The 27990-nt window shown below is 42.8% G+C and overlaps 1 protein-coding gene across 6 annotated transcripts in view; it reads left to right on the top strand.

Annotated features, from left to right (window-relative positions):
* Positions 1-27990, top strand: part of CILK1 (ciliogenesis associated kinase 1) — a 51364-nt gene that overhangs the window by 19613 nt on the left and 3761 nt on the right. For 4 of the 6 annotated variants that reach the window (XM_043510366.1, XM_038393764.2, XM_038393761.2 and 1 more), the window contains 8 exons: positions 3113-3245; positions 4439-4610; positions 5203-5370; positions 7257-7571; positions 8543-8733; positions 12838-12989; positions 15243-15371; positions 25406-25519. In XM_043510366.1, coding sequence (XP_043366301.1) covers positions 3113-3245; positions 4439-4610; positions 5203-5370; positions 7257-7571; positions 8543-8733; positions 12838-12989; positions 15243-15371; positions 25406-25519 — 1374 coding nt within the window. The remainder of the gene's footprint in view (positions 1-3112; positions 3246-4438; positions 4611-5202; positions 5371-7256; positions 7572-8542; positions 8734-12837; positions 12990-15242; positions 15372-25405; positions 25520-27990) is intronic. The other 2 variants (XM_043510368.1, XM_043510367.1) reach the window with 2 other exon arrangements.

Genomic DNA, 27990 nt, shown 5'->3' with positions numbered 1-27990 from the left:
TTCTTTTAATTTTAGAGTTTACTCTTAACGTTCCCTATGCATTGTAATACTGTCTTGTAAGTATATTAAAATTATGACCATGGGTTTCAATCCTGCAAACCCTCCACAGGCAGAACACCCATAAGTGGAGTTATTTGTGGGTGGAGGACTTACAGGATCACAGTCCCAATGGGACAAAATGGCTTATAGAAAATGGATCCTTTCAAACTAACTTGCTATATTTTTTTTTTTATGAGATTACAAGTTTGATTGCTAACGATAATAGTGCTGATATAATGTACTTGGAGTTCTGTAAGGCATTTGACTTGGTACCACACAACATTTTGATTAAAAAACTAGAATGGTATAATATTAACAAGGCACATAGTAAATAGATTAAAAATTGGCTAATTGATAGATCCCAAAGTGTAATTGTAAATGGGGAATCATCATTCAATGGAATGTTCCCAGTGAGATCTTGCAGGGATCAGTTCTTGTGACTATGATTAACTTTTTTGTAATCAATGAGATGGAAGAAAACATAAAATCATCACTGATAAAGTTTACAGATGACCCAAAAATTGGGAGAGAGGTAAATAATGAAGAGGATGGTCACTGATTATCAAGTGATCCAGATCGCTTTGAAACTGGTGTTAAACAAACAATATGCATTTTAATATGGCTAAACATAAATGTATACATTTTAGTAACAAAGAATGTAGGCTATACTTACAGGATGGGGGATTCTATCCTGGGAAGAAGTGACTCTCTGACAAAGATTTGGGGATCATAGTGGATAATCAGCTGAACATGAACTTCCAGTGTGATGTGACCAAAACCACTAATGCAGGCCTGGGATGCATAAACATGGGAATCTCAAGGAGAAGTAAAGGGTTATTTTACCTCTGTATTGGTCACTGGTGTAACCGCTGCTAGAAAACTGTATCCGGTTCTGGTGTCCACAATTCAAGAAGGGTGTTAAGTTGTAGAAGTTTCGGAGAAGAGCCACAAGAATGATTAAAGGATTAGAAAATATAGTTTATTGTGCTGAGCTTAATCTACTTAGCTCAAGAAAAGGTTAGGCTGTACTCACTTCATGCCTTATCTGTAGGGAGAACAAAATATTTCCTAATGGGCTCTTCAATCGAGCAGAGAAATCTAACACAATACAATTGTGGAAAGTTGAAGCTAGACAAATTCAGACTGGAAATGAGGCATAAATTTTAAAGGTGAGAATAATTAACCATTGGAACAAGTTACAAAGGATAGATGCTCCATCACTGACAAGTTTAGAAAAATATCCAATCTTGATTTAAAACTATCATAGAACCATAAGGTTAGAAGGGACCTTGAGGGTTGTCCACTATAAACCCCTGCCAAGATGCAGGATCATCCAAGACGGCTGGATATCCAGATTTCTTTTGAAAACCTTCAGTGAAGGAGCTTCCATGACTTCCCTAGGCAACTTTATTCTATTAAGTTTTTCCTCAGATTTCATCTAAATCTGCTATGTTGTAGTTTGAACCTATTGCCTCTTGTCCTGCCCTCTGTGGCAGAAAAAAAAACAATTTTTTTCCTCCATATCTAGGAATGCTAGATATACTCTAGGAACTACTTTGGAAAAGTTCTCTGGCCTGTGTTATACAGGAGGATAAACTAGATGATCATAATGGACTTGGAATCTATGAAATTACTAAACACTGATTTTATTTTTATAAAATGTGTTCCTGCTAATGGTTTTGTTCTCCTCCATTCACATTAGTGGGTCTAAGACATACTCAGAACAAGAAATCTCTATCTGCCACAATAACAGAAAATCAAATATTTTAAAACCAGTTTAAATGAGCTGTAGACAAATCTCTAAGTCCTCACTGGTACAACTTGGCAAAGAAAACACAAACAAAACATCCCAAATGCATCCCGGTCCTGCATATTGTTGCTGTACAAAATGTAACTGATCAGTTCTAGACAAACCACTGGATTGTTATGTTGATCTCCTGCACTCTGGATTGTAAATGATTTCTACCAAGATGTTGTGAATCACAGTCACAAGGAAGAGTTGGAAGAGTTTTCCATAACAGAGGCAATATGGTCTTGTGGCTAATGGAATAAGCCTGCAAGTCCTGAGACCTGGGCTCTCTTTGTACTTCTGTCAAACAAGTCACAAACTGTCTCTCTGTTTTCACCAACTTTAAAACATACACACACACACACACACACATACTTGATATTTTTATATCACAGTACACCAGTATATTGATTTTATTTTTTTTTAGTTTCTTTGGTGCTTATCCAGATCCCTAAGTACCTTCCAAAACTTAAAACCCAGAAATCAAAATTTTCAATAGCAAACTTTAATCAGTTGTTCTAGCTATAAGTTTGCCAGTGAATAGACTGTATCCTAAGCCATTCCATCCAACCATAACACAAAAATCCTACCTAAATCCTCCTTCATCCTCCAGCCACTCCATCTCTGAAATGATCTCTTTCCCCCCCTCCCCAATCTCCCCTAATTCCTGCAAGAAAAGATAGGTTTTCCAGCATGCCCAGAAGTTTAAGAAGTCCAGGCTGTGGCAGAGCAAGAAGGGAAGCAAATTCCATAGTGAAAGACTCCTTATGTTGAGCACTTTTCTAGCAACTCCCTCATTTGTATCCACTGTAGCTCAAGTGTCCCTGCTGGTTTCTACCATGGCTGGGAAGACAAACTTTTGTAAAGTGTTTAGAGATGCTTAGATGGAAGGAACTGTAGAAATATAAAGAATCATTCTTTTTTTTTTTTTTTTTTTTTTTTTTGTGTGTGCTTAAATTAACCTAAAGGGAGATTTTGCTATTTAGGCCACACCTATTAAAACAAAATACAACTAACATTAAAATTGCCCATCTTCCATTGACATTAAAGGAAGATGGGCAGGGAGTTGGCCACACTGCTTTGAAAATCTCAGCTTCTATGTACTTACCCTCAGGGGCTGACTAAAATATGTAGATTAGCAAGGTTAAGATTATTTTAGACTGTTCTGACCTGCTGTTGGACCTACAATAGTGGCAATTGAAGTGAAGGAATCTAAGTAGGAAAAAATAAAGGCTACAAATGCATGTTAATGCAGTGCAGACTGATGTTTAATTTGCATTGCAGGGTTCTTTCACAGAGACTTGAAACCTGAAAACCTCCTTTGCATGGGACCAGAACTTGTGAAAATAGCGGACTTTGGCTTAGCCCGAGAAATCCGATCTAGGCCTCCTTACACAGACTATGTATCTACAAGATGGTAAATGCAATGTAAATGTTTGGCTATATTTTATGAAATTGCATGTCTAGAAGTCATGCCTTTAGACAAGACAAAACTTTAACTTAAGCGAAGAATGATGTCATTGTTGGTCCATAAAATCAGTGCATCACATTTATTTAGCATAACCAAAAGACTTCAAAATGTGTAAGAGAATGGATGTACAGACAAATGACAGTAGCATAGTTGAAATTAATGGATATTGCTTAATCTACTGTGCATATGAAGAATAGTCTCCAAAACCAGCAGTGGTCCGGGGCCACCACAATCACTACAGAGCTACTGAAAAGGCTGTTACAGCACTAGTAGTGCTGCTCTGGTTGGGCTCTGAGAAATAGCATGGGGGTGTGAAACAGTTAGTGTAAAAGCAAGCAGGGAAAAGGAAGACAAAAGAACCAACTTTAATCAATGATTCGTGCCATGCGCACCTAATACTAACAGATGACTCCCACTCATCCTTCTAATCTTAAACCAAAAGCATCCATACTTTGTTGTCAACTTTCTTCATCAGCCCATGTGCCTGGCTGAGACAAAACCTAACATCTTGCTTCAGTAAAGAGGAGTTGGCCAAACACATCTCTGAACTTTCAAATTTATTTCAATCTGAGACAAAGGACCAAAGGCGGGAACACTGGGGTTTTTTTTCCTGATAAGCAGGGTTTGAACCTTGTCGGTGATGACCTAAATCTTCAGCATAGCTTGTGTTAAAAAAAATGTTCTCACTGAAAATCAACTTTAAAAAAAGCAATGGAAGTGCAAGGAAAATTGCCATACAACTTCAGTTGCTGAGAATAAATCTGTACTTTGTACATAGAGCCCCGTTCTGCAAAGCGCTTGGCCTTTTCTACTCTCATTGACTTTGTGGGAGTAGGAGTGTTGAGCATTACCTCACAGGTTTGGGCCTTCAGCTCTTAAAGTGTTTCATGATGTGCAGTGTCTAAGGAAAAATGGAAGTATCTGATGGGGCATTCTGGGAATATTGTGTCACTTCAAACCCTGACTCTAAAAGAGATCCAGTCTTCTGCATTGTATGGGGGTTGCTGGGAGTCCTTTAAAAGATGCTTTCTGTCTCCAGAGAGGCAGAGAATGAAAAATCACGGGCTGTCCCACTTGAGGTAACCATGTTATGCAGTACTTGTTTGATTTGTGAATGCTATAAACTGCTGTTTTTATAGGTATAGGGCTCCTGAAGTTCTTCTGAGGTCCACCAGCTATAGTTCTCCCATTGATATCTGGGCTGTCGGCTGTATAATGGCAGAGGTTTACACGTTAAGGCCTCTCTTCCCTGGTGCCAGTGAAATAGATACTATTTTCAAGATTTGCCAAGTACTGGGGACACCAAAAAAGGTAGCTAAGTGAGATCCACGTCTTCAATGTGTATTGCTTAGTGCATCAATGATACTATGGCTAGGATATAAGATAAATGTCACTTTTTATTCTCTTCATACTTGTTGCTATAGTCTAGTACTGATCTAAGAGATGAAATAACAAAACTTGTATTATCTGGCAAGTCAACAGTTAAAATTTATACCCTTGAAAATTGTGACGTTAGAAAAGACATGTCCAGAAAGGAAGAATTTTATCAGATAACAATTATTTGAAATTTCCAATGTCCTCAAGCCCTTTCTATGGAATTAGAGGCTCATTTACAGTTGAGTGTACATGTCTGTTCTGGTTCAGTGGCCAGAATAAATGGGGGATGGACAGTCTCTTCTGCCCCCATTTGTGGCATTGACCTGGTGTGTGATTTTTCTGTTTGTTTTTTGTTTTGTTTTGTTTTTTTTAATTGTCACAGCAGTGTTTTGAGATTAATTAATTAAACCTGTAGAGAACTCTAAGATGGTTGATGAGAGGAGCTGAAAGTGAACAGTATTGGTACTTAGACATCAGAGCTCTTTATGGTTGGGTTTTTCAGTGATCAGATTACTGATTCTTTCAGAACGATTGGCCTGAAGGCTACCAACTTGCAGGTACCATGAATTTTCGCCTGCCCCAGTGTGTACCTAACAACCTAAAGACCCTAATTCCTAATGCTGGCAGTGAGGCAGTTCAGCTCATGCGAGACATGCTACAATGGGACCCCAAAAAGCGACCAACAGCTAGTCAGGTTTGTTTTCCTTTTTCTTTACTATGTCTTTGTGCAGCTGATAGTTATATTCAGTTGCGCTCAACCTTTGCCCAGACTGTCATTAATTACCCTTGTGGCTGTAAATTGGAGAGGGTGCAGACAAGAGCCACAGGTTTTAAAACATGCCTGATAAGACTTAAGGAGCTCAATCTGTTTAGCTTAAGGAAGAGAAAGTTAAGGGGTGACTTGATCAGTCTAAACAGGACACAGAAATGTATTAACAGGATCTTTGGTCTAGAAAACCAAGATATCTAATGAGGTCCAAAGGCTGGAAATTGTGGCTAGAGAAATTCAGGCTGGAAATAAGGTGTACATTTTTTTTTTATGATGAGAGTAATTAAACATTGGGACAATTTTCGAAGGGTTGTGGTGGATTCTCAGTCACTGGCAATTTTTAAATCAAGATGTCTTTCTAAAAGATAGATGCCCTAGTTCAAACAGAAATTAATTCAAGGAAATCCTATGGCCTGTGTTGTTCAGGAGGCTTGACTAGATGATCACAAAGCTCTTTTCTGGCTTTATAATCTATTAATTTAATCTTAGTAAGAGCTTTCTTTTGCAAATCAGAAGGAGGTGAGGATGCTCAGCAGTTTGAATGATGGGCTTTAAATAGTCAATATTGCAGATAATGAGTTAGCCTAACTTCAATGGCAATTAAGGGAATTCAATGCTGTGCACGATAGGTCCCTATGTAATGAAACAAGCATTTGATGGATAGACCCAACTTTAGGTCAAAGCTCCCAGGGAGTTCATTGGGAGCAAGATTGGGCCCTTATTTTGCATAAAGTCTTTCATTCAAAAATCTGTAGAATTAAATAATGCAGTTACAAAGTAAAATTGAGGGAGAGGGGAAACTTGAACGGGAGGACAAGCTAAACTGTTTTCAGATGATTTAGTATTAATAATTACAAGCAAATGGAACTTGCAAAACAAATGAGACAAGATTGTAATGCCGTGGGGAATTTGTGAGGAAGGGAGATGTTGAAAGCCTGTTCTAGTTGGCAGAAGCACACTATTGCACCCCAGCAGTAACTACTTAGTTACTTGTAAAGCAGAGCAAGACTGTCATAGCTACATGACATATATTTCAAGAATTCGGAATGCTGGTATCTCCCAGAATCAAATACAAGTTGGGCATATGATTGAAAAGAAATCTGCTAGCACAAAGTGACAATTATTTGTTGATTACAGCTACACATTTAAAAGTCTTCAGTTCTGGAGGATGTTATTTCTCTTACTTACTGTGCAGTGCCTGATCCTTTTGGGCCTTTGCACACTACTGCACTACTAAAGTAAATATTAGTATATTGCCACTGTACCAAAAAAGGCTAGTATGAAGCCTTTTTTTAACTACTCTTGCATTACATAGACAAGCTTTTGCATAGAGGTTAAGCTGTCACTAGAACTTACTCTAACCTGAAGCAGTAGGATGTGTTGTACAGAGTCCTATCTCGATTGTCTCTAACACAGGGGTCAGCCACCTTTCAGAAGTGGTGTACCGAGTCTTCATTTATTCATTCTAATGTAAGGTTTCGCGTGCCAGTAATAAGTTTTAATGTTTTCAGAAGGCTTCTATAAGTCTGTAATATATAACTAAACTATTGTTGTATGTAAAATAAATAAGGTTTTTTAAATGTTTAAGAAACTTCATTTAAAATTAAATTAAAATGCACAGCTCCCAGGACTGGTGGCCAGGCCCCGGGCAGTGTGAGTGCCACTGAAAATCAGCTCGCGTTGCCTACCCCTGCTCTAACACATGGGAAAGGGAAGAGGGGAAGGTAACATGGGAGCTGTCTCATATGACTAAGCTAAGTCAGCAATTCTGGCTTCCCCTGTTGAATACTGATGCGTTTATTGTATTTTAGGCACTTCGATATCCCTACTTCCAGGTTGGGCATGCACTGGGCACTTCTCCCTGCATTCAGGAACTGGGCAAGCAGCCGAAAGAACTCCATGATGAAGCAGCACTGCACCATGTTAAACCTGTTCCTCCTGCACAACCCCCTCCAAAACCCCATGTCCGTCTCTCATCTAGACCATTCCAGCAAAGCCAGTCTTCCCAGTACCTCATGTACCCATATAAAGCAGACTGCTTGGTGACTGACCACGTGACCCAGTTAAGAGAGGACGAGCCTGCTCAGGTGCATCTGCCAGCACTTCGTAGTCAAGTTCCTCAGCAGGTGAGGAGGAGTCTGGGATAAGTGATAAACTTGCTCATGACTTTGTGCATTTTTCCTTAATTGGATTTTTTTTTTGTGGTACCTTAAACCAACAGTGCCATCTTTGTACCTTTTTTAATAAAAAGGAGAGAAATAGGAATAAAGACTAGCTTGGCCCGCATCTCATGCTGGTGTAAACTGAGAGCAGCTCCACTGAAGTGGGTGGAGTTTTTTGGCGTAAAACAAATAGGTGGGCCCAATTCTTTCTTACTCCAAGACCACTTTACTGTGTTCTGGCTTTGTAAAGTGGCCTTAAAGACGATGTAACTGTAGCTTACTCACGTCAAGCCATTTTACACTGCCAGCGTGATGTAAAGTGGTCTTGGTGTAAATGAGACTCAGGCCCAAGTTAGAAGAGAATTGGGCCCACGAGTATTGAAACTAAGAGCCAAGTCTTCAGCAGAACTTATACGTGACCTTCACCTTGTGCATATGCAAAATTGCACAAAGTGCAAACATGTATATGCACATTAACAGCTGCAAGGAAGCAAGTGTCAGAATTTTCACCTGCAAAATCTATTAAGACAAATTTTAATGCAGGCACTGGCACTGAACTGCAAGCACATGAACGTACATGCAATTTTGCACCCACAAGTTGAGTCTGGGGCTAAAAATTCAACATAAGCCGATCACTTTTTGTAGGCTCTATAGTGAAAGAAGTATGGAAATTAGAGCTGAAAGAGACTTAAGAGTTCCATTCTTCTGTCAGTGAGGACTCTCTATCAAGGCAGGAGGAGATGCAGAAGCTAGTATGAACACCTGTGTGTTACAGCGCAGGTCCTCGGTATATTAGTGGGGCTGAAGGGGATTTATGCTGCTACAGCAAGATCACCACTTGCTTTGTGAAGGAAAAACTGTGTTTTTGATTTCCCTCCTCATAATTCCATAGCTCTGTATGACAAATGTTTTGGTTTTCTTCTTCGTAATAACAGAAAATACCGATTGGGACAGAGAACACGAATGGTGAACTTAAACCAAAGACTAGGCGAAGATGGGGACACATTACTAGAATAATGAAAGGTTCTGAAGAGTGGGATGACTTGGAAGACTTTGATTTTAGCTCTTCCCTCACCAGAACTGATCTGAAAAACAAGAGGCGACAGAGTGATGAAGCTCTTTGTAGGTAAGTTGATGTCTCCTCTTCTCACCCCATCCCAACTACATATTTGCTTTCATTTCCCCCTACATCTCCTCTTGCACCTTAGCACTTTCTCCCTGTGCTCTCTCTGCCTAACTGTAGTGCCGGTAATGGATTCTCTACATTTGTACTCCCTCTTGGTTCTTGACTTTTAGATTTTTCCATGCTGTCCCTTATGCTTAGAACAGCCTCTCTGATTTCTTGCACTAGGGCCCTACACTTCTGTTCGATATTTTCTCTGACAAATATGCTTAGCTTGTGAAGGAGAAGGCCTGGGATTACTTTAAATCAAAGCTGCTGAAGCTATCGGAAGCCTGCATCCCAAGAAAGGGGAAAAAATTCATAGGCAGGAGTTGTAGACCAAGCTGGATGAGCAAGCATCTCAGAGAGGTGATTAAGAAAAAGCAGAAAGCATACAGGGAGTGGAAAATGGGAGGGATCAGCAAGGAAAGCTACCTTATTGAGGTCAGAACATGTAAGGATAAAGTGAAACAGGCTAAAAGTCAAGTAGAGTTGGACCTTGCAAAGGGAATTAAAACCAATAGTAAAAGGTTCTATAGCCATATAAATAAGAAGAAAACAAAGAAAGAAGTGGGACCGCTAAACACTGAGGATGGAGTGGAGGTCAAGGATAATCTAGGCATGGTCCAATATCTAAACAAATGCTTTGCCTCAGTCTTTATTACGGCTAAAGAGGATCTTGGGGATAATGGTAGTATGACAAATGGGAATGAGGATATGGAGGTAGATATTACCATATCTGAGGTAGAAGCGAAACTCGAACAGCTTAATGGGACTAAATCGGGGGCCCAGATAATCTTCATCCAAGAATATTAAAGGAATTGGCACCTGAAATTGCAAGCCCATTAGCAAGAATTTTTAATGAATCTGTAAACTCAGGGGTTGTACCGTATGATTGGAGAATTGCTAACATAGTTCCTATTTTTAAGAAAGGAGAAAAAAAAGTGATCCATGTAACTACAGGCCTGTTAGTTTGACATATGTAGTATGCAAGGTCTTGGAAAAAAATTTGAAGGAGAAAGTAGTTAAGGACATTGAAGTCACTGGTAAATGGGACAAAATACAACATGGTTTTACAAAAGGTAGATCATGCCAACCTAACCTGATCTCCTTCTTTGAGAAAGTAACAGATTTTTAGACAAAGGAAACGCTGTGGATCTAGTTTACCTAGTTTTCAGTAAGGCATTTGATACCGTGCCACATGGGGAATTATTAGTTAAATTGGAAAAGATGGGGATCAATATGAAAATTGAAAGGTGGGTAAGGAATTGGTTAACAGGGAGACTACAGCAGGCCATATTGAAAGGTGAACTGTCAGGCTGGAGGGAGGTTACCAGTGGAGTTCCGCAGGGATCAGTTTTGGGACCAATCTTATTTAATCTTTTTATTACTGACCTTGGCACAAAAAGTGGGAGTGTACTAATAAAGTTTGCGGATAGTACAAAGCTTTGAGGTATTGCCAATTTAGAGAAGGACTGGGATATCATACAGGAGGATCTGGATGACCTTGTAAGCTGGAGTAATAGTAATAGGATGAAATTTAATAGTGAGAAGTGTAAGGTTATGCATTTAGGGATTAATAACAAGAATTTTAGTTATAAACTGGGGACGCATCAATTAGAAGTAACGGAGGAGGAGAAGGACCTTGGAGTATTGGTTGATCATAGGATGACTATGAGCCGCCAATGTGATATGGCCGTGAAAAAAGCTAATGTGGTCTTGGGATGCATCAGGCGAGGTATTTCCAGTAGTGATAAGAAGGTTTTAGTACCGTCATACAAGGCACTGGTGAGACCTCACCTGGAATACTGTGTGCAGTTCTGGTCTCCCATGTTTAAGAAGGATGAATTCAAACTGGAACAGGTACAGAGAAGGGCTACTAGGATGATCCGAGGAATGGAAAACTTGTTTTATGAAAGGAGACTCAAGGAGCTTGGCTTGTTTAGCTTAACTAAAAGAAGGCTGAAGGGAGATATGATTGCTCTCTATAAATATATCGGAGGGATAAATACTGGACAGGGAGAGGAATTATTTAATCTCAGTACCAATGTGGACACAAGAACAAATGGCTATAAACTGGTCATTGGGAAGTTTAGACTTGAAATTAGACGAAGGTTTCTAACCATCAGAGGAGTGAAGTTTTGGAATAGCCTTCCAAGGGAAGCAGTGGGGGCAAAAGATCTATCTGGCTTTAAGATTAAACTCGATAAGTTTATGGAGGAGATTTTGGTAATTAATTGATCTTTAAATATTCATGGTAAATAGGCCTAATGACCTGTGATGGGATGTTAGATGAGGTGGGATCTGAATAACTACAGAAAATTCTTTCCTGGGTATGTGGCTGGTGAATCTTGCCCATATGCTCAGAGTTTAGCTGATCACCATATTTGGGGTCGGGAAGGAATTTTCGTCCAGGGCAGATTGGAAGAGGCCCTGGCGGTTTTTCGCCTTCCTCTGTAGCATGGGGCATGGGTCACTTGCTGGAGGATTCTCTGCTCCTTGAAGACTTTAAACCATGATTTGAGGATGTCAATAGCTCAGACATAGGTGAGGTTTTTCGCAGGAGTGGGTGGGTGAGATTCTGTGGCCTGCGATGTGCAGGAGGTCGGACTAGATAATCATAATGGTCCCTTCTGACCTTTAGTATCTATGAATCTATAAGTCTTTCAGTGCCAATCTCTCAAAATGTATCTTTACCACTTCATCTTTGATCCATCTTAGTGTGTAACGTATTATGAGCGGTATTATATATATCTGAATCAGGTTTCCAGTTTCCTTGGCTCTGGGTCAATGGCAAAAACTTAAGCTCTCTAAAGGCAGGGCTACATTTAAAGCACTGCATTGGCACAGCTGCATCAATGCAGCTGTAGCATTTAAGTGAAGATGTCCTATACCAGAGGCCCTCAAACTGTGGGGTATGCCCCCCTACAGGAATGCAGAGGAATATTCGGGGGGGCATGGCTGGGGCCTGGGCCAGACCCCGCAGGGGGAGAGCGTCACCCAGCTCCACTCCTGACACCAGCCCCTAACCACTGGCCCTGCGCCTGCTGGCTAAGGCTCTGCTCCCAACCCAGCCCCTGCCCCCATCTGTGTCCCCAGCCTCGGCCCCCTTACCTTGTCTGCGTCCCCCACTTCCCAGAGCTGTAACCCAGCTCCAGGGAGGGGGGCATGAACGGGGTAAGGGGGCACGAAGTAAAAAGTTTGGGGACCACTGTCCTACACTAACAGAAAAGCTGCTTCGTCTATCAACAGCGCTGTCTACATGGGGAGTTAACTCGCTCAGGAGTATGGCTTTTTCACACCCCTGAATGATGTAATTATACTGATTATAGGTATGGGAGGAGGGATAGCTCAGTGGTTTGAGCATTGGCCTGGTAAACCCAGGGTTGTGAGTTCAATCCTTGAGGGGGCCATTTAGGGATCGGGGGCAAAAATTGGGGATTGGTCCTGCTTTGAGCAGGAGGTTGGACTAGATGACCTCCTGAGCTCCCTTCCAACCCTGATATTCTATGTCTGCACTGCACACTACGCCTGGGCTCTGACTCATGTTTGAGCCCAAGCCCCCTTCTGTACATACATATGCGCACACACATCATTCTGACATGAATCAACAAATACTCAGGACCTGGGTCCTCGGACTCTGCTTCGGGGGGAAGGGGAGGGTCAATCTGAGACCCCTAGGACTTGGGTCCAAGCCTTGTCATTCCGTTGTGCGGATGCATCTCAGGCCACAGACTGACAGTCTGCCTAGTGCAGTACAGACTTGTAAGTATGTCTGTGAGCCCCAGGTCCAGCTAAGCCCAGGTTTACAAAGCAGCATGAACACTGAAGTGCAGACTTCGGAACACTGAGTCCACAAGCCTGGGTCTCTCAGACTCCAGTTTACAATGCAGCATAAACATACCCTTAGGCACTTTGCCTATGTTATGCAATGTCTTCCTTTATCTGTATAGCACCAAGCCCATTTTGAACAAATAATTTGTGGAGGTGAGGTGAAAGGAACACTCCATGTGGATGAAGTGTAAGCTTTGAGCTTGGGGCTGAGCATGGTGATTTCTCTTGGTACAGGTTTGAAAGCATTTTGGATCTGAAGCTCTCAGACAATCTAGGTTCTGGCAACAGCGCCCCTTCCCATGTGTCCTTTCCACGGCAGGACACACCCACCTTGCGAGTTTCTGCAGCCAAGCAGCATTACTTGAAACATTCTAGGTATTTACCTGGTTAGTAGGAAATATTTTCTTGATCTTTCAGTGGTGTGGGAAATGGTAATGGATACTTTGGGCTTTATCTTTGACTCAGAGGAAGGGCTATTTCTTTAAAGAAAAGAGAGAACACTGGGGTGGGAAGGGGCTACCTTGGTAATGGAAAGAGGCTTACAACAAAGAGAGCAGGGTCTAGCATGCCAGAAACAGAGGTAAATCCTGCCCACTGGTATGCTAAAAAGGGATAAGGTGTCAGGAGCAGCTCTCCCATACAGCATAAGAAGTCATGCAAAATAGCTCTTTAGCACACAAGAATATGCTAGGAAATGTGCCCAGCTGATGTGCCAGGCTCTGCCTTATGCTCCCAAGAGTGGCTGATCTTCTGCATGGGAGGAGGAGCATACCCCCAAGATGCCTAGTGAATATATAATACTAGTAATATAATACTAGCAGCAGTAAATGCTAAGTGATATCAGGTTGGCATTAACTTTCCTACTGCCCAGGGCAGGAACCAAGTGCACCCTGCAGTGTATTAAAGCAGCCCAATGTGTGGAATCAAACCCTACTTTTATGCAGGGGAGTCACCTGCCTTTGGGTCTGCTTATCCTCAGTATGCTGGCACCAGCAATGGGACAGAATCCAAGTGCATGTGCATACACACACACACACACACACACACACACACACACACGATTCTCTTGAGGCATAGCCTTCACTGGGAATAAGATGTCCTTATTTGTGTCACTATAAGATTGGGCCCTCTCTTGTCCATTCATGTCACAAGGTTCCAGACAAGGTTCCTGCTTACTTTGTAATGAAAGAAATTCTGGGGCTCAAGCACTTTGGTTACATTCATAACTAATGCAGCAAGCCTATAGGTGCTGAGGCTATGAACTCCCAAGCCTAGAGGTGCCAGGGCTCAGCCCTGGCAGGATCTGGTATAAATTAAACACTGGTTCTAGACACCTCACACGTGTGTTTGTAAGCATCCAGCAGGAAAATAAGCAGCTCATGATGTCCTGTTTTTACTGAATTTATTTTGACTGAGTTTCCCTGTGGAATTCCACAGTTATAAGATTTCAGCTATGCATTTCTGGCAGAACACAGTGCAACAAGGTAGTCAGTCAGTGGGATTCCACGTGAATGTTGGGGGCAAAGCTACTGTATTAGGCTTTGAGCTGAGTAATTGATTTTTTAGTTTGGAGGCCAAACGAAAAATTCAGTTTGTTTCAAACCACAACTGATTCAGTTTTTTCTCAACAAAACTTGTTTGGGTTGAAATGGAATGTTTTGAATGTTAAGTTGGTAGGACTTTATTTTTGACATGGAATGTCATTTCTGATTTTATTCTAAACAAATCACTTCTACATTTCAGAAAACTTTGGTTTTGTGGTTGAAACTATTTGCCAAATTTGTGAATTGTTTCGGTGTTCTTTAAAAAAAAAAAAAAAAAAAAAAAAAAAAAAGCTGAAACTTTGTGAGCTCTAATTTTGATGGTAGCAGACTGGGTCTTAATTATTTTTTTCTTCCCTTAAATACAAATGTGCATGTAATTGTAAGATAAAGGTTACAATTTTGAACACTCAGTGTTTTAATGGAATTTTTGGGATTACTAGTTATGATGCTAGATGTAGATCTTAATACAATCATCCCTAATCTTTTATTGCATAGAATTTATTGTATCGTGGCCAAATGTGCATTAGGCACCCCACATAAAATTATATATACACAAACGGACTCTGTCCCAAAGACCCTAAAGGGGCGCACAACTCTCACTGACTTCAGTGTAAACTACACAGATAGCAAAGTAGAATAGGGTATTGTGATAACCTTAAATTGCCTTTCCTAATTTGAGTGCTTAAAATGGTAACCAGATATTAGCATAAAATGCTGTATTTAATAAGAACAATTTACATTTATGTAGCATTGTTCACCCGCCAGGATACCAAAGCACTCTAGATCCCCTTGTATGATTAGGAAAAGTATATAAATATCTGGATCCTTATTCTGAAATGGACTCTCACTGACTTCAGTAAGACTAAGTACAGTTGCGAGGGCCTAAACATGTGGTTATCTTTGCAGGAACAGGGTCCATGTAACACCAGTGATAAGCAAGTAGATAGATGCTGAATAGTAGAATATGGAGAGATTTTTGGCTAAGGTCACTGGGGCAAACACCTGCTCCATTTATATACAAGTGCAAAGCTGCATAATAATTGTGTATGACAAGGATTTCTTAACGGTTAATTATCTTTTTTCTTTTCCCAACAGGGATAAGCACAAGGAATAGCATAGTCTCCAGTTCAAGCAAGGATTCTATTCCGTCTAAACCATGGCCCACATCTAATTTGCCTGGAAAAGCTTCAGGTGTGGGAGGAGGGGTTAATGGAATGAATTCAGGTAAGAAGTGGTGTTCAGACATTCTAAGGGTATGTCTACACTACGAAATTAGGTCGAATTTATAGAAGTCTTTTTTAGAAATCGTTTTTATATAGTCAATTGTATGTGTCCCCAAACAAAATGCTCTAAGTGCATTAACTCGGCGGAGTGCTTCCACAGTACCGAGACTAGCGTCGACTTCCGGAGTGTAGCACTGTGGGTAGCTATCCCACAGTTCCTGCAGTCTCCGCCGCCCATTGGAATTCTGGGTTGACATCCCAATGCCTGATGGGGCAAAAACCATTGTTGCGGGTGGTTCTGGGTACATGTCGTAAAGCCCTCCCTGCCTCCCTCTGTGAAAGCAACGGCAGACAATCGTTTCGCGCTTTTTTTTCCTGAGTTACCTGTGCAGACGTCATACCACGGCAAGCATGGAGCCCGCTCAGCTCACTGTCACCGTATGTCTCCTGGGTGCTGGCAGACGCGGTACTGCATTGCTACACAGCAGCAGTAACCCATTGCCTTGTGGTAGCAGTCACTGCAATAGGCCTGAAAACCATCGTCGTCATGTCCAAGGTACTCCTGGCCGCCTCGGTAAGGTCAGTCAGGAGTGCCTGGGCAGACATGGGCGCAGGGACTAAATTAGGAGTGACTCGACCAGGTTATTCTCTTTAGTTCTGCAGTCAATCCTATTGTACCAACTTATGGTGAGCGGGTAGGAGATGAGGATGGCTAGCAGTCCTATTGCACCATCTTCTGCCAAGCAGCCAGGAGATGTGGATGGCTTGCAGTCCTACTGCACCGTCTGCTGCCAGCCAAAGATGTAAAAGATAGATGGAGTGGATCAAAACAAGAAATAGACCAGATTTGTTTTGTATTCATTTGCTGCCCCCTCCCTCCCTCCGTGAAATCAACGGCCGACAATCGTTCTGGTGAGGTCTGTCAGGGGCACCTTGAAAACTTTAATGGAGATTCAATCCTGCCTGAAATTCCAGAGGCAGGGATAGTTTAGTGGGTCGAGCATTGGCCTGCTAAACCCAGGGTTTTGAGTTCAATCCTTGAGGGGGCCATTCTGTGTGACAGTTGTTTTTGTTTCTCCTTGATGTAAAGCCACCCCCTTTGTTGATTTTAATTCCCTGTAAGCCATGTCGTCAGTCACCCCTCCCTCCGTCAGAGCAACGGCAGACAATCGTTCCGCGCCTTTTTTCTGTGCAGACGCCATACCACAGCAGGCATGGAGCCTGCTCAGATCACTTTAGCAATTAGGAGCACATTAAACACCACGTGCATTATCCAGCAGTATATGCAGCACCAGAACCTGGCAAAGCGAAACTGGGTGAGTAGGCGACGTCAGTGCGGTGACGAGAGTGATGAGGACGTGGACACAGACTTCTCTCAAAGCATGGGCTCTGGCAATGTGGGCATCATGGTGCTAACGGGTTAATGCGGTGGAACACCGATTCTGGCCCGGGAAACAAGCACAGAGTGGTGGGATCACATAGCGTTGCATATCTGGGACGATTCCCAGTGGCTGCAAAACTTTCGCATGCATAAGGACACTTTCATGGAACTTTGTGATTTGCTTTCCCCTGCCCTGAAGCGCATGAATACCAAGATGAGAGCAGCCCTCAAGTTGAGAAGAGAGTGGCAATAGCCCTGTGGAAGCTTGCAACGCGAGACAGCTACCAGTCAGTCGGGAATCAATTTGGAGTGGGCAAATCTACTGGGGGGCTGCTGTGATCCAAGTAGCCAACGCAATCACTGAGCTGCTGCTATCAAAGGTAGTGACTCTGGGAAATGTGCAGGTCATAGTGGATGGCTTTGCTGCAATGGGATTCCCTAACTGTGGTGAGGGATAGGGATATGCGTTCTATCTTGGGACCGGACCACCAGGGCAGCCAGTACATAAACCGAAAGGGGTACTTTTTAATGGTGCTGCAAGCACTGGTGGATTACAAGGGACGTTTCCCCAACATCAACGTGGGATGGCCAGGAAAGGTTCATGACGCTCACATCTTCAGGAACTCTGGTCTGTTTAAATGGCTGCAGGAAGGGATTTACTTCCCCGACCAGAAAATAACTGTTGGGGATGTGGAAATGCCTATAGTTATCCTTGGGGACCCAGCCTACCCCTTAATGCTGTCACTCATGAAGCCATACACAGGTAGCCTTGCCAGTAGTCAGGAGCTGTTCAACTACAGGCTGAGCAAGTGCAGAATGGTGGTAGAATGGGCATTTGGATGTTTAAAAGCACGCTGGCGCAGTTTACTGACTCAGACCTCAGCAAAACCAATATTCCCACTGTTATTACTGCTTGCTGTGCGCTCTACGATACCTGTGAGAGTAAGGGGGAGACGTTTATGGCGGGGTGGGAGGTTGAGGCAAATCGTCTGGTTGCTGGTTATGCGCAGCCAGATATCAGGGCGGTTAGAAGAGCACAGGAGGGTGTGGTGCTCGTCAGAGAAGCTTTGAAACCAGTTTCGTGACTGGCCAGGCTACGGTGTGAAAGTTTGATGAAACCCCCTCCCCTTGGTTCACTCTACTTCCCTGTAAGCTAACCACCCTCCCCACCTCCCTTCGATCACTGCTTGCAGAGGCAATAAAGTCATTGTTGCTTCACATTCATGCATTCTTTATTAATTCATCACACAAATAGGGGGGATAACTGCCAAGGTAGCCCAGGAGGGGTGGTGGAGGAGGGAAGGACAAGGCCACACAGCACTTTAAAAGTTTAAAACTTATTGAATGCCTACCTTCTGTTGCTTGGGCAATCCTCTGGGGTGGAGTGGCTGGGTGGCCGGAGGCCCCCCCACCCCATTCTTGGGCATCTGGGTGAGGAGGCTATGGAACTTGGGGAGGAGGGAGATTGGTTACACAGGGGCTGTAGCGGCAGTCTGTGCTCCAGCTGCCTTTCCTGCAGCTCAACCATATGCTGGAGCATATTAATTTGATCCTCAGCATTGAATCCTGCCTCCTCTCATCACACTGCCACCACCTTTCAGCTTCAGCCCTCCCTTCATCCCACCACTTACTCTCTTCAGCCCGCCACCTCTCCTCCCGGTCATTTTGAGTTTTCCTGCACTCTGACATTGTCTGCCTCCACACATTCGTCTGTGCTCTGTCAGTGTGGGAGGACAGCATGAGCTCAGAACATTTCATCACGAGTGCGTTTTTTTTTTCGTCTTCTAATCTTCACTAGCCTCTGGGAAGGAGAAGATCCTGTGATCCTTGAAATACATGCAGCTGGTGGAGGGGGGAAAAAAAGGACAGTGGTATTTAAAAAGACACATTTTATAGAACAATGGGTACACTCTTTCACGGTAAACCTTGCTGTTAACATTACATACATAGCACTTGTGCTTTCGTTCCAAGATCGCATTTTGCCTCCCCCCACTGCGTGGCTAACCCCTCTCTCCTCCCCATGGCTAACAGCGGGGAACATTTCTGTTCAGCCACAGGCAAACAGCCCAACAGGAAAGGGCACCTCTGAATGTCCCCTTAAGAAAAGCACCCTATTTCAACCAGGTGACCATGAACGATATCATTCTCCTGAGGATAACACAGAGAGATAAAGAACGGATGTTGTTTGAACACCAGCAAACATACACTGCAATACTTTGTTCTACAAGAATTCCTGAGAGCGTGCTACTGGCCTGGAGTGGTAAAGTGTCCTGCCATGGTGGACGCAATAAGGCTGCCCTCCCCAGAAACCTTTTGCAAAGGCTTTTGGAGTACATCCAGGAGAGCCGCGAATGCCAGGGCAAATCATTAAACATGCTTGCTTTTAAACCATGTATGCTATTTTAAAAGGTACACTCACCAGAGGTCCCTTCTCCACCTGGTGGATCTGGGAGGCAGCCTGGAATGGATTTGAGGGGTACTGGCTCCAGGTCCAGGGTGAGAAACAATTCTTGGCTGTTGGGAAAACCGGTTTCTCTGCTTGCTTGCTGTGAGCTATCTACAACCTCATAATCATCATCATCTTCCTTATCCCCAAAACCTGCTTCCGTGTTGCCTCCATCTCCATTGAAGAAATCAAACAACACAGTTGGGGTAGTGGTGGCTGAACCCCCTAAAATGGCATACAGCTCATCATAGAGGCATGTTTGGGGCTCTGACCCGGAGCGGCCGTTTGCCTTTATGGTTTTCTGGTAGGCTTGCCTCAGCTCCTTAAGTTTCACACGGCACTGCTTCAGGTCCCTGTTATGGCCTCTGTCCTTCATGCCCTGGGAGATTTTTGACAAATGTTTTGGCATTTCGAAAACTGGAACGGAGTTCTGATCGCACAGATTCCTCTCCCCATACAGTGATCAGATCCCGTACCTCCTGTTCGGTCCATGCTGGAGCTCTTTTGCTATTCTGGGACTCCATCATGGTCACCTCTGATGATGAGCTGTGCACTCACCTGCAGCTTGCCACACTGGCCAAACAGGAAATGGAAATTCAAAAGTTCGCGGGCCTTTTCTTGTCTACCTGGCCAGTGCATCTGAGTTGAGAGTGCTGTCCAGAGTGGTCACAATGGAGCATTCTGGGATAGCTGCCAGAGGCCAATACCATCTAATTGCATCCACAGTACCCCAAATTTGGCCAGGCAAGGCCGATTTCATCGCTAATCCCCTTGTCGGAGGTGGAGTAAGGAAATCAATTTTAAGAGCCCTTTAAGTCCAAAAAAAAAAAAAGGCTTCATCGTGTGGACGAGTGCAGGGTTAAATCGATTTAACGTTGCTAAATTCAACCTCAACTCCTAGTGTAGACCAGGGCTAAGAGAATTGCGAATGGGGCAGTGTGAAAATTTTTGTAATGGCCTCCCAGTTACTCCAAACCACTTTGGATCTTAGGCTACCAAAGGCAAGTTGATCTATCCAATGTTTAGCTTGACTGACAACTTGAAATCTAATCAGTTTAATATCTTTTCACATACCACACCAATCCCTGAGTTCCCTTGCCAGTTTTTGTGAAATCATTTTCTTATTTCCAATTTTTTCCCCTCTCCCTGTTGCTATCCAGTGGAGCCGCATCTTACGTGGGAGTTTAGAATCTAAAGTCAGCGCGTAAGGCGAAAATTGTGTATAGTCAAAATTACCCTTGAAAATCCCTTAAATTGCCCATAAAGTACAGTATACTGTACATGGTTTTGTGTATACAACCCTGTACAGTAAATATGTATAATGTATATAGTAATGTACTGTATATAATGAGTACATATGCAAAATATAATTTTACAGTACTGGATTTTTAATTACAGGGAGTCGTTAGGGCTTGATGTCAATCCAGGAGATGGAAGTGACTAAGAGCTTGGGTGACGGAGAGCGAGTAGTAGACTAAGTAGTTGGCTCTGGTTCAGCTCGAGAAGTTGATTGCGTAGGCTCATCTGCTGCTGGTTGTTTTTCCTTGAAAAACATGGTGATCGGCAGCTGTCACTGTTGTCTCTTGAGCTGCTCAAACATTTCTTGATATGATCTCAAATTGTCCATAATACTACGTGTGATTTTTGAGGCTTCGTTCCATAGAGGGATCGTATTCAGAAATTAAATCAGTCAAGTGTTTCGCTGCTTGGAACACTTCAGCAAATTTATGAAGATTCCAACTTGCTGGCTCGTCCTGTTCATCGTCGTCATCTTCATCTTCTGTAGACAATTTTATCAGTTCCTCTAACTCTTCATTAGTCAATGTTTCTCTATGGCTCTCAATTAATTCTTCAATTTCTTCCTCAAGGATGTCAATGAAGCCATCACCACTCACTTGTCTGGCCACCTGAACAATGCGTTTCACTTCTTTATCAACGGTCGGGAAACCCTTAAAATCATTCACACGTTCTTTCCATAGGTTTCGCCAACATGCATTGACTGTTTCAGGCTTGATTGCATCCATTGCCTGTTTAATATGAATGATGCAATCAGCAATGTTGGTGGACTTCCAACACTCCATCACTTTAACATTGGGATCAGCATCCATAGCACTATGTATCCGTGAGAACGTAAGCCTTGTGTACGTGGCCTTGAAACAGCGAATCATACCTTGGTCAAGAGGATGGAGGTGATATTGTGTGGGCATAAAGGTGACTTCAATATCGTTATGCGCAAACTGGAGTGCTGCAGAGTGGCCAGGAGCATTCTCTACGATCAGCAACACTTTAAAGTCAAGTCCTTTACCTTTGAGGTACCGCTTGACCTCCAGAATGAAACACTTGTGGAACCAATCCAGAAATAATGCTGCTGTCACCCAAGCATTTTTATTTGATTGCCAGAACACAGGCAGGAGATTTTTTTGTTCTTGTTTTTTAGGGCACAGGGATTTGCAGCCCTGTAGAGCAAGCCTGGCTTTATTAAATGCCTGCTGCATTACCACAAAACAACACAGTCACATGGTCTTTAGCTGCTTTGAAGCCAGGGGCTTGTCTTTCTGATTTCGAAGTGTAAGTGCGGTTGGGCATTTTTTTCCAGAAGAGCCCAGTCTCGTCAGCATTAAAAACTTTGCTCTGGAAGATAGCCCTTTTCTTCTATAATTTTCTTTAATTGTTCGGGGTAGGCTTTTGCTGCCTCTTCATTGTCAGATGCAGCTTCACCAGCAGTCTTCACATTTTGAGGTTGAAGCAGTTCCTAAAACTGTTTAAGCCAACCTTAGCTGGCTTTGTATTCCTTCTCATCAGAAGGCTGTCCCCCTTCGGCAGGAGGTTTGAACAGCGCATAGAGGCTAAGAGCCTTTTCTTGCAATGTGTTTCCATCGATAGGCACACGTTTTACAATTCATGTCTTCCAGCCATAAGTTTAATCCCTTTTCAGTCTTCACTAAAGTCTTATCATGCACCTGGTTCATCACCTTTGCAGTTATTGAAGCACTTGATGCTTCGGCTTGATGAATTTCTCTCTCTCGAATCTTGAGGACACGGATGCTAGATTCGTTGCGGCCATATTTACGCTCCACGTTGGCGACAGACACACCATCTCTCAATAAGTCCAACACAGCCAGTTTTTCTTCCAGCGTTGGAACAGATCACTGTTTCTTCGATTGAGCACCAGACGAAGTAGTTGGCTTGCATTTAGGGGCCATGTTGTACGAAAAATATGTACAGTATCTTTAAACACTAGAATCACACTCGGCACGGTGAGATGCTCACACTATGAGAGGCACACGGGAACTGAGACCAACTGAGGGAACAGCAGATTCATATCTCCCATCTCACGCTCACTCCAGGGCATATGCTCATTGAGTGGAATGGTAGGCAGAATCGCCTGCACTATTTACAGTTATCTTGTTTTTCTCTTTTTGAATTCATGCAAGTTAAATGCACTATGATGCGACTCACACAAATGGGGAGAGCTGACTATATGGAAGAATGGATGAAACTGACTATACAAAGTGATGTCAAATACATAAAGTAATCAAACAAATTTTCTCATTAATCTTCTTTCAGTATATTAGATGCTATTGTTCAATTGTAGCTAAAAAGAAAAATCCAGAGGGAAGCATGATTTTAAGCTTGTGGTTAGAGAGAGGTGGGTGAGGTAATATCTTTTATGACAAGAGACAAGCTTTCAAGCTTACACAGAGCTCTTCTTCAAGTCTGGGAAACAGTTAGGGTTTGTCTACACTGACAGCACTGTAGTACTTTCTGAAGATGCCACTTACTCCAACGGGAGAGGGTCTCATTGATGTTTGCAAAGTTGCCATTGAACAGAGGTTTTCAATGGAAAGCTTTACATTCGCAGTAAAATTGGATAAGCGTATAAGTGATCAGCAAATGACTAAAATCAGGACGTTGTCCCAATAAGTGAAGCTTTCCATAATGACATTAAAATGGAGAGGTTATCTCTTCATTTAGAAATGTTAAGTGATATTTGCAGATCGAGAAATTGCCAGCTTAATTCGGTGAGCGAAGTGAAGCAATTTCTGAAACAAAACGAAGGCTTGATTGACATGTTGTCAGAAGTTACAATTCTCCTGAAATTATTCTACACAATTCCAACTCCAACCTGCACCGCTGAGTGATCATTCAGTTGCCTGCACAGACTGAAAAATTATTTGCGAACGTAATGAGCCAAAAATGTCTAAATCACTTGGCATTTCTGCACATTCATAAGAACTCTACCTCTGAACTGGATGTTGCAAGTCTCCTGGATGACTTCATTTCAAGAACCAAATGATGATGAAAAGTGTTTGCTACCTCCTGAAGAATATCACAAAAGAAGGGGCTACATTTTCTTTTAATTTTAGAAAGTATTTGCTTTTGAGGGTTATTGATCCAAGAGTGCTTGGTGGTTTCTGTATTCAAAAGAGTATTAATAAAGTTGATGGTCTTAGTTAAATATGGTTTTTCTTACGATAGTGATATTGTGCAATATAGGGAAACTGTTAAACGCTTACTGTTTCCAGTCCATTTTTACCTTATTTTAAAAAATATATATCTGCTTACAAGGTAGGTATGGAGGGCCGGACTTGTACCCATTCTGGGCACTACCAAAAATTATACAAACCTCCCACCCCTCTAAGTAGCATTTTCTAAGTGCTAGAGTGGCACAGCTGCAGCGCTGTAAATGTAGACAAGCCCTCAGAGTATCACTGCTAAATACAAGCTGGAACAGATTGTTAGCATAAGTAGTTGGCACATATTTCAAGAGACTGTTCAAAGAGAAGTGGCCTGTTTACACACCTCCAGTCATAGAGGTGAAAGAAGCAGGTGGGGAAGCTGTTAGTGGGTTATAGATTGTTGTAATAAGCAATAAATCCAGTGTCCCTTAAAAAAAAAATCTTAATTCTTCATGGTTTTATTTTTTTCCTTTCAATCCCTGTTACTTTATTTGTAGTAAATGAGGGAGTTCTTAATATTTTTTTTTAAATGTAAACAATTACTATGAATTACCACTCTAAATGATAGTCTCTGGCCAGGGAAAGAGAATGAGAATGACTCTGCAGTTTGATAGACAGGCCACTCACGACGGTTCAAGTTCCTGCTCCAATTACTATTTTATAAAAAGTGGAATAGTTTCAAGAGGAGAGGCTGAAAAGGGACCATACTAAAATATCCGCTGGCCCACTGGCAAGGGCACTCTCCTGCAATGCGAGAGAACCAGGTTCAAATCTTTTCTCCACATCAAGCAGAAGTGGAAATTGAAGCCAGGTGTCCCACATCTGAGGTGAGTGCCCTAGGCCAAAGCTTATCCAGGAGCCGTCACCACAACAAATCCTCCGCCTGCTTGTGTCTGATTGCCTGAAAAAGTTGGTGATTATATTACCGAAACATTTCAAACACAGATTTTTTTTTTTTAAACTTTGATTTGCTGAAAAATTATAAAACATGTTTCAGGTTGAAACCATACATTGTTTTTATTCTTAAACAACAAACCAAAAAAATCTGTTGCCCAACTCTGTTTTGGGACACACTTCTGCTCCCATTAATTTGGTGTAACTCACCGATTTCTATGAGAATTTTGCCTAGCAACAAAGGGCCTAATCTTGCAAGGTAATAAAAGGCCCCTAATGTAGGTGCTCAGTGCATTTAAGCTCAGCTCTAAGGAAAGACTGCAGGAATTGGGCCCCCTTAGCTGTGTCTCTCTTCTCTGCGAGGCCATGTCTACACTATGGCTCTGCGGCAGCATAAATATAGTGCTATACTGGTGGTGCTGCTGTGGCGCCATAGTGTAGACACTTCCTACAGTGACAGATGAGGAGGGTTTTCTATTGCTATAGGAACTCCGCCTCCCCAAGCAGTGGTAGCTAGCTGTGTCTGTGCCGGCAGTTAGGTCGGTATAAGTGCAGAGCTCAGCCATAGTTGTGTCAACCTCACTTCCAAGTGCAGACCAGGCCTTAGTGTTTCATGCAGTGTGATGGTGCTAGCCTTCCAGATAAGTATGTAACAGGCCAGACCCGCAGCTGGTGTGAATCAGCATAGCTCCACTGACTGACTTACACCAGGTAAATATTTTGTCCATTCTTCAATGTGCCCCACCAGTACACCATTTGTGAAATACCTTCACAAGATCTGCAGTAAAGTAGGGTGTGTGTGTGTGTGTTTGCACACTGACTTCGTGTTTCTGATCATGTACAAATTCTTTCAGAGCACTCAGGATCGAGCAGGTTGACGGGTGGTTATGTCTCTTCATTTCTGAAGAAGGAAATTGGCTCTGCTGGGCAGAGGGTTCAGTTAGCACCAGTTGCAGATTCATCTTCTAGTAAGTATAATGCTGAGTTTGGTTGTTTGCTCGTTTGGGCAATAATGCTGTCTGTTGATAAACTGTCTAGTCAAAAGTGCTTGACCACACTTTATTTCGTTATGAAATATACTCAAGAGACCAAATAACCAATATCAGTCAGGTTTATTAATATGATACAGGAGAAAGGTTCTATACGATACCAGTCTCCAAGGAGCAGTCCTGTGCAGCAGTGTTACATTCACCTTGCACAGAAGGTGTGCTCCTCAAAATTACATTCAGAAAACCATCTTCTTAGACCCTGCTTGTTTGCCAATAGAAAGGTACTACGTATGTCACCTGAAACTCGAGTCAAGGTAAAAAAAGCTGATTAATTGTTTCTGATACCATGATGTACCCCCTTTATCTTTTATTCTGAACCCACACATTCCAGGTCAGAATGCATCCTTATCTTTGTTCTGAGTGCATGCATTCCAGGTACTAAGAGGTGTGAAGACCCCTCCTAGGTCTGTACCAGGATAAATACATTTGTGAGGGTAACTCCCTTTTTGTGGTTGTGAGGAAACAATTATATGTCCTGATACTGACAGTTTTCCTGTGTACTTAAGCCAAATCTTACTTCAGATAATGTTATGGGATACTTGGCATAAGTGAACAGGATTGTGGTATAGGCCAGTTTAGGCTATATCACGGTTACGATATTTGTGCTTAATGTATACTAATATATGGTGAGGATAATGCATATTATGATATATGCTAACCAGCATATTAGATAACACAGTGTCTGTAGCATTAATCCTCAGTTTTTATATTTGACTTTATTGTAAAGAAGTGAGTCATTAGAGCTATAGGTCCTGATCTTGCAACTCTTACTCATGTTACAAAGGTTGCAGGATTAAGTCTATTCTGACTTCTTTAAACTGTTCTAAAACATCAGTTTTACCAATTAAACAAAAGTATAGCCTGTACTCTGCAACACAGCCATCCCAGAATGCACAGCTGCTATTACCACCAAAGGTGGGTGTCGCAGTGCACATCACTCACCACTGTCTTATCTCCCCGGGCCACTTCTCCATAACACTAGCACCTTCTTCACCGTCCATCAGGGCCTGCAACTACCCAGTCTCAATAGCCAGCCAGGAGCTCCTCTTGCTCCCCCAGTCCCTGCCAGCAGTTGCTCTGTCCAAGGTGCCGCAGGTCTCTCAGCCTGCTGGAGAGACAGACTTCATTCCTTGAGCTCCAGGCAGAGGCTGACACTGCTCTGCGGCTTTTTTAATATGGGGCTGCTGGGCCCAGATTGGCTGCTCCTTGCAGCCCCTCTACTATTGGCTGGTCCCTGCGCAGCCTCCTTAGGCTGCTTTTAACCCCTTCTCTGCCAGCGTGGGGGTAAACACCTCATCAGAGTGGGATTTTCAGAAGCACCTTAGTGATTTAGGAGCACAAGTCTCAAAAATCCCACACTAAATTGTCTATTCATTATAAAAGCAAAACAAAACAGAGTTTATTTGTAGCTTGAGTAAGGACAGAGTAAACACTGGGGCACAGATTCACACTCTGCTCCATCCCTCCTGTACCCCTTTTCGCAACGCAAAGGGGCTGGAAAATAACCACATCTCCTCAGCTTTGGATTTCCTCATCATGGGGGACTCTACTGCTGGTACAAAGCCCGAGTAGTCCACTTCTATGCCACCCCTCACTTGCAGCCCCCAGTCAAAGGGCTATTATGCTTCAGATATTCTCTGCTAGCAGGTAGCCCTTTGTGGTGATATCTAGTGAAGATATTTTAGTGCAGCCTTGAGGCTGCTTTAAAGTATGCTGGGGCCAAGCATAGAACTGGCCCGAAAATCAGCAAGCTGCAAATTGGTTCCTTTGCACCCCATTTCTTGCTGCATCCAGCAGATATTGGGCACAGTAGAGAATCTGACCTGAGGAGGGATCTTGGCATATGGCTCACCATATTATTATTTCACAGATCCTGATTTTTTTTTTATTTTATTTCTTTAAATACAACTTGGCTCTAAAGTTGCATCATCTAACAGAGAGAGTATCCAGATCCTGTATCCAGTGGCTTTTTTAAAGGAGCAATTCCTCCAGCTGAACCAATCTGTAACAGGGTTTAGCAGGGCCTCCTTTGTTCCTGCCTCTGCTGTGTTCCAAAAACCACTCTGAGACCTTCTGGCTCAGCAATCACCAGTGCAGTTTATTTACAGGGTGCAATCCCACCACCTTCTTACTACATACAGCTTACAGGTTTCAGCCTTAAGGGCATCTCAGTCTCTGCAGCCAGGAGGGAAGAGGTACCCCTGTCCTTCCACTCTCTGTCTCCCAGCGCCCCGGGCCTGTATATAGCCACGGCTAATTAGGCTGGCAGCTGTTTTCCCCTTTGCCAATCAGGCACACATTTCTCTAGCCAGCTCCAATTTAACTGGATTGGGGCTGGTGTGACAGAGGGCAGGCTCCGGGGTTCCAGCCCAGCACCCTGTCATACAGTC

Source organism: Dermochelys coriacea, chromosome 3 (assembly GCF_009764565.3).
Source record: "Dermochelys coriacea isolate rDerCor1 chromosome 3, rDerCor1.pri.v4, whole genome shotgun sequence".
Lineage (NCBI taxonomy): Eukaryota > Metazoa > Chordata > Testudines > Dermochelyidae > Dermochelys > Dermochelys coriacea.
This window is presented reverse-complemented; position numbering and strand designations above follow the sequence as displayed.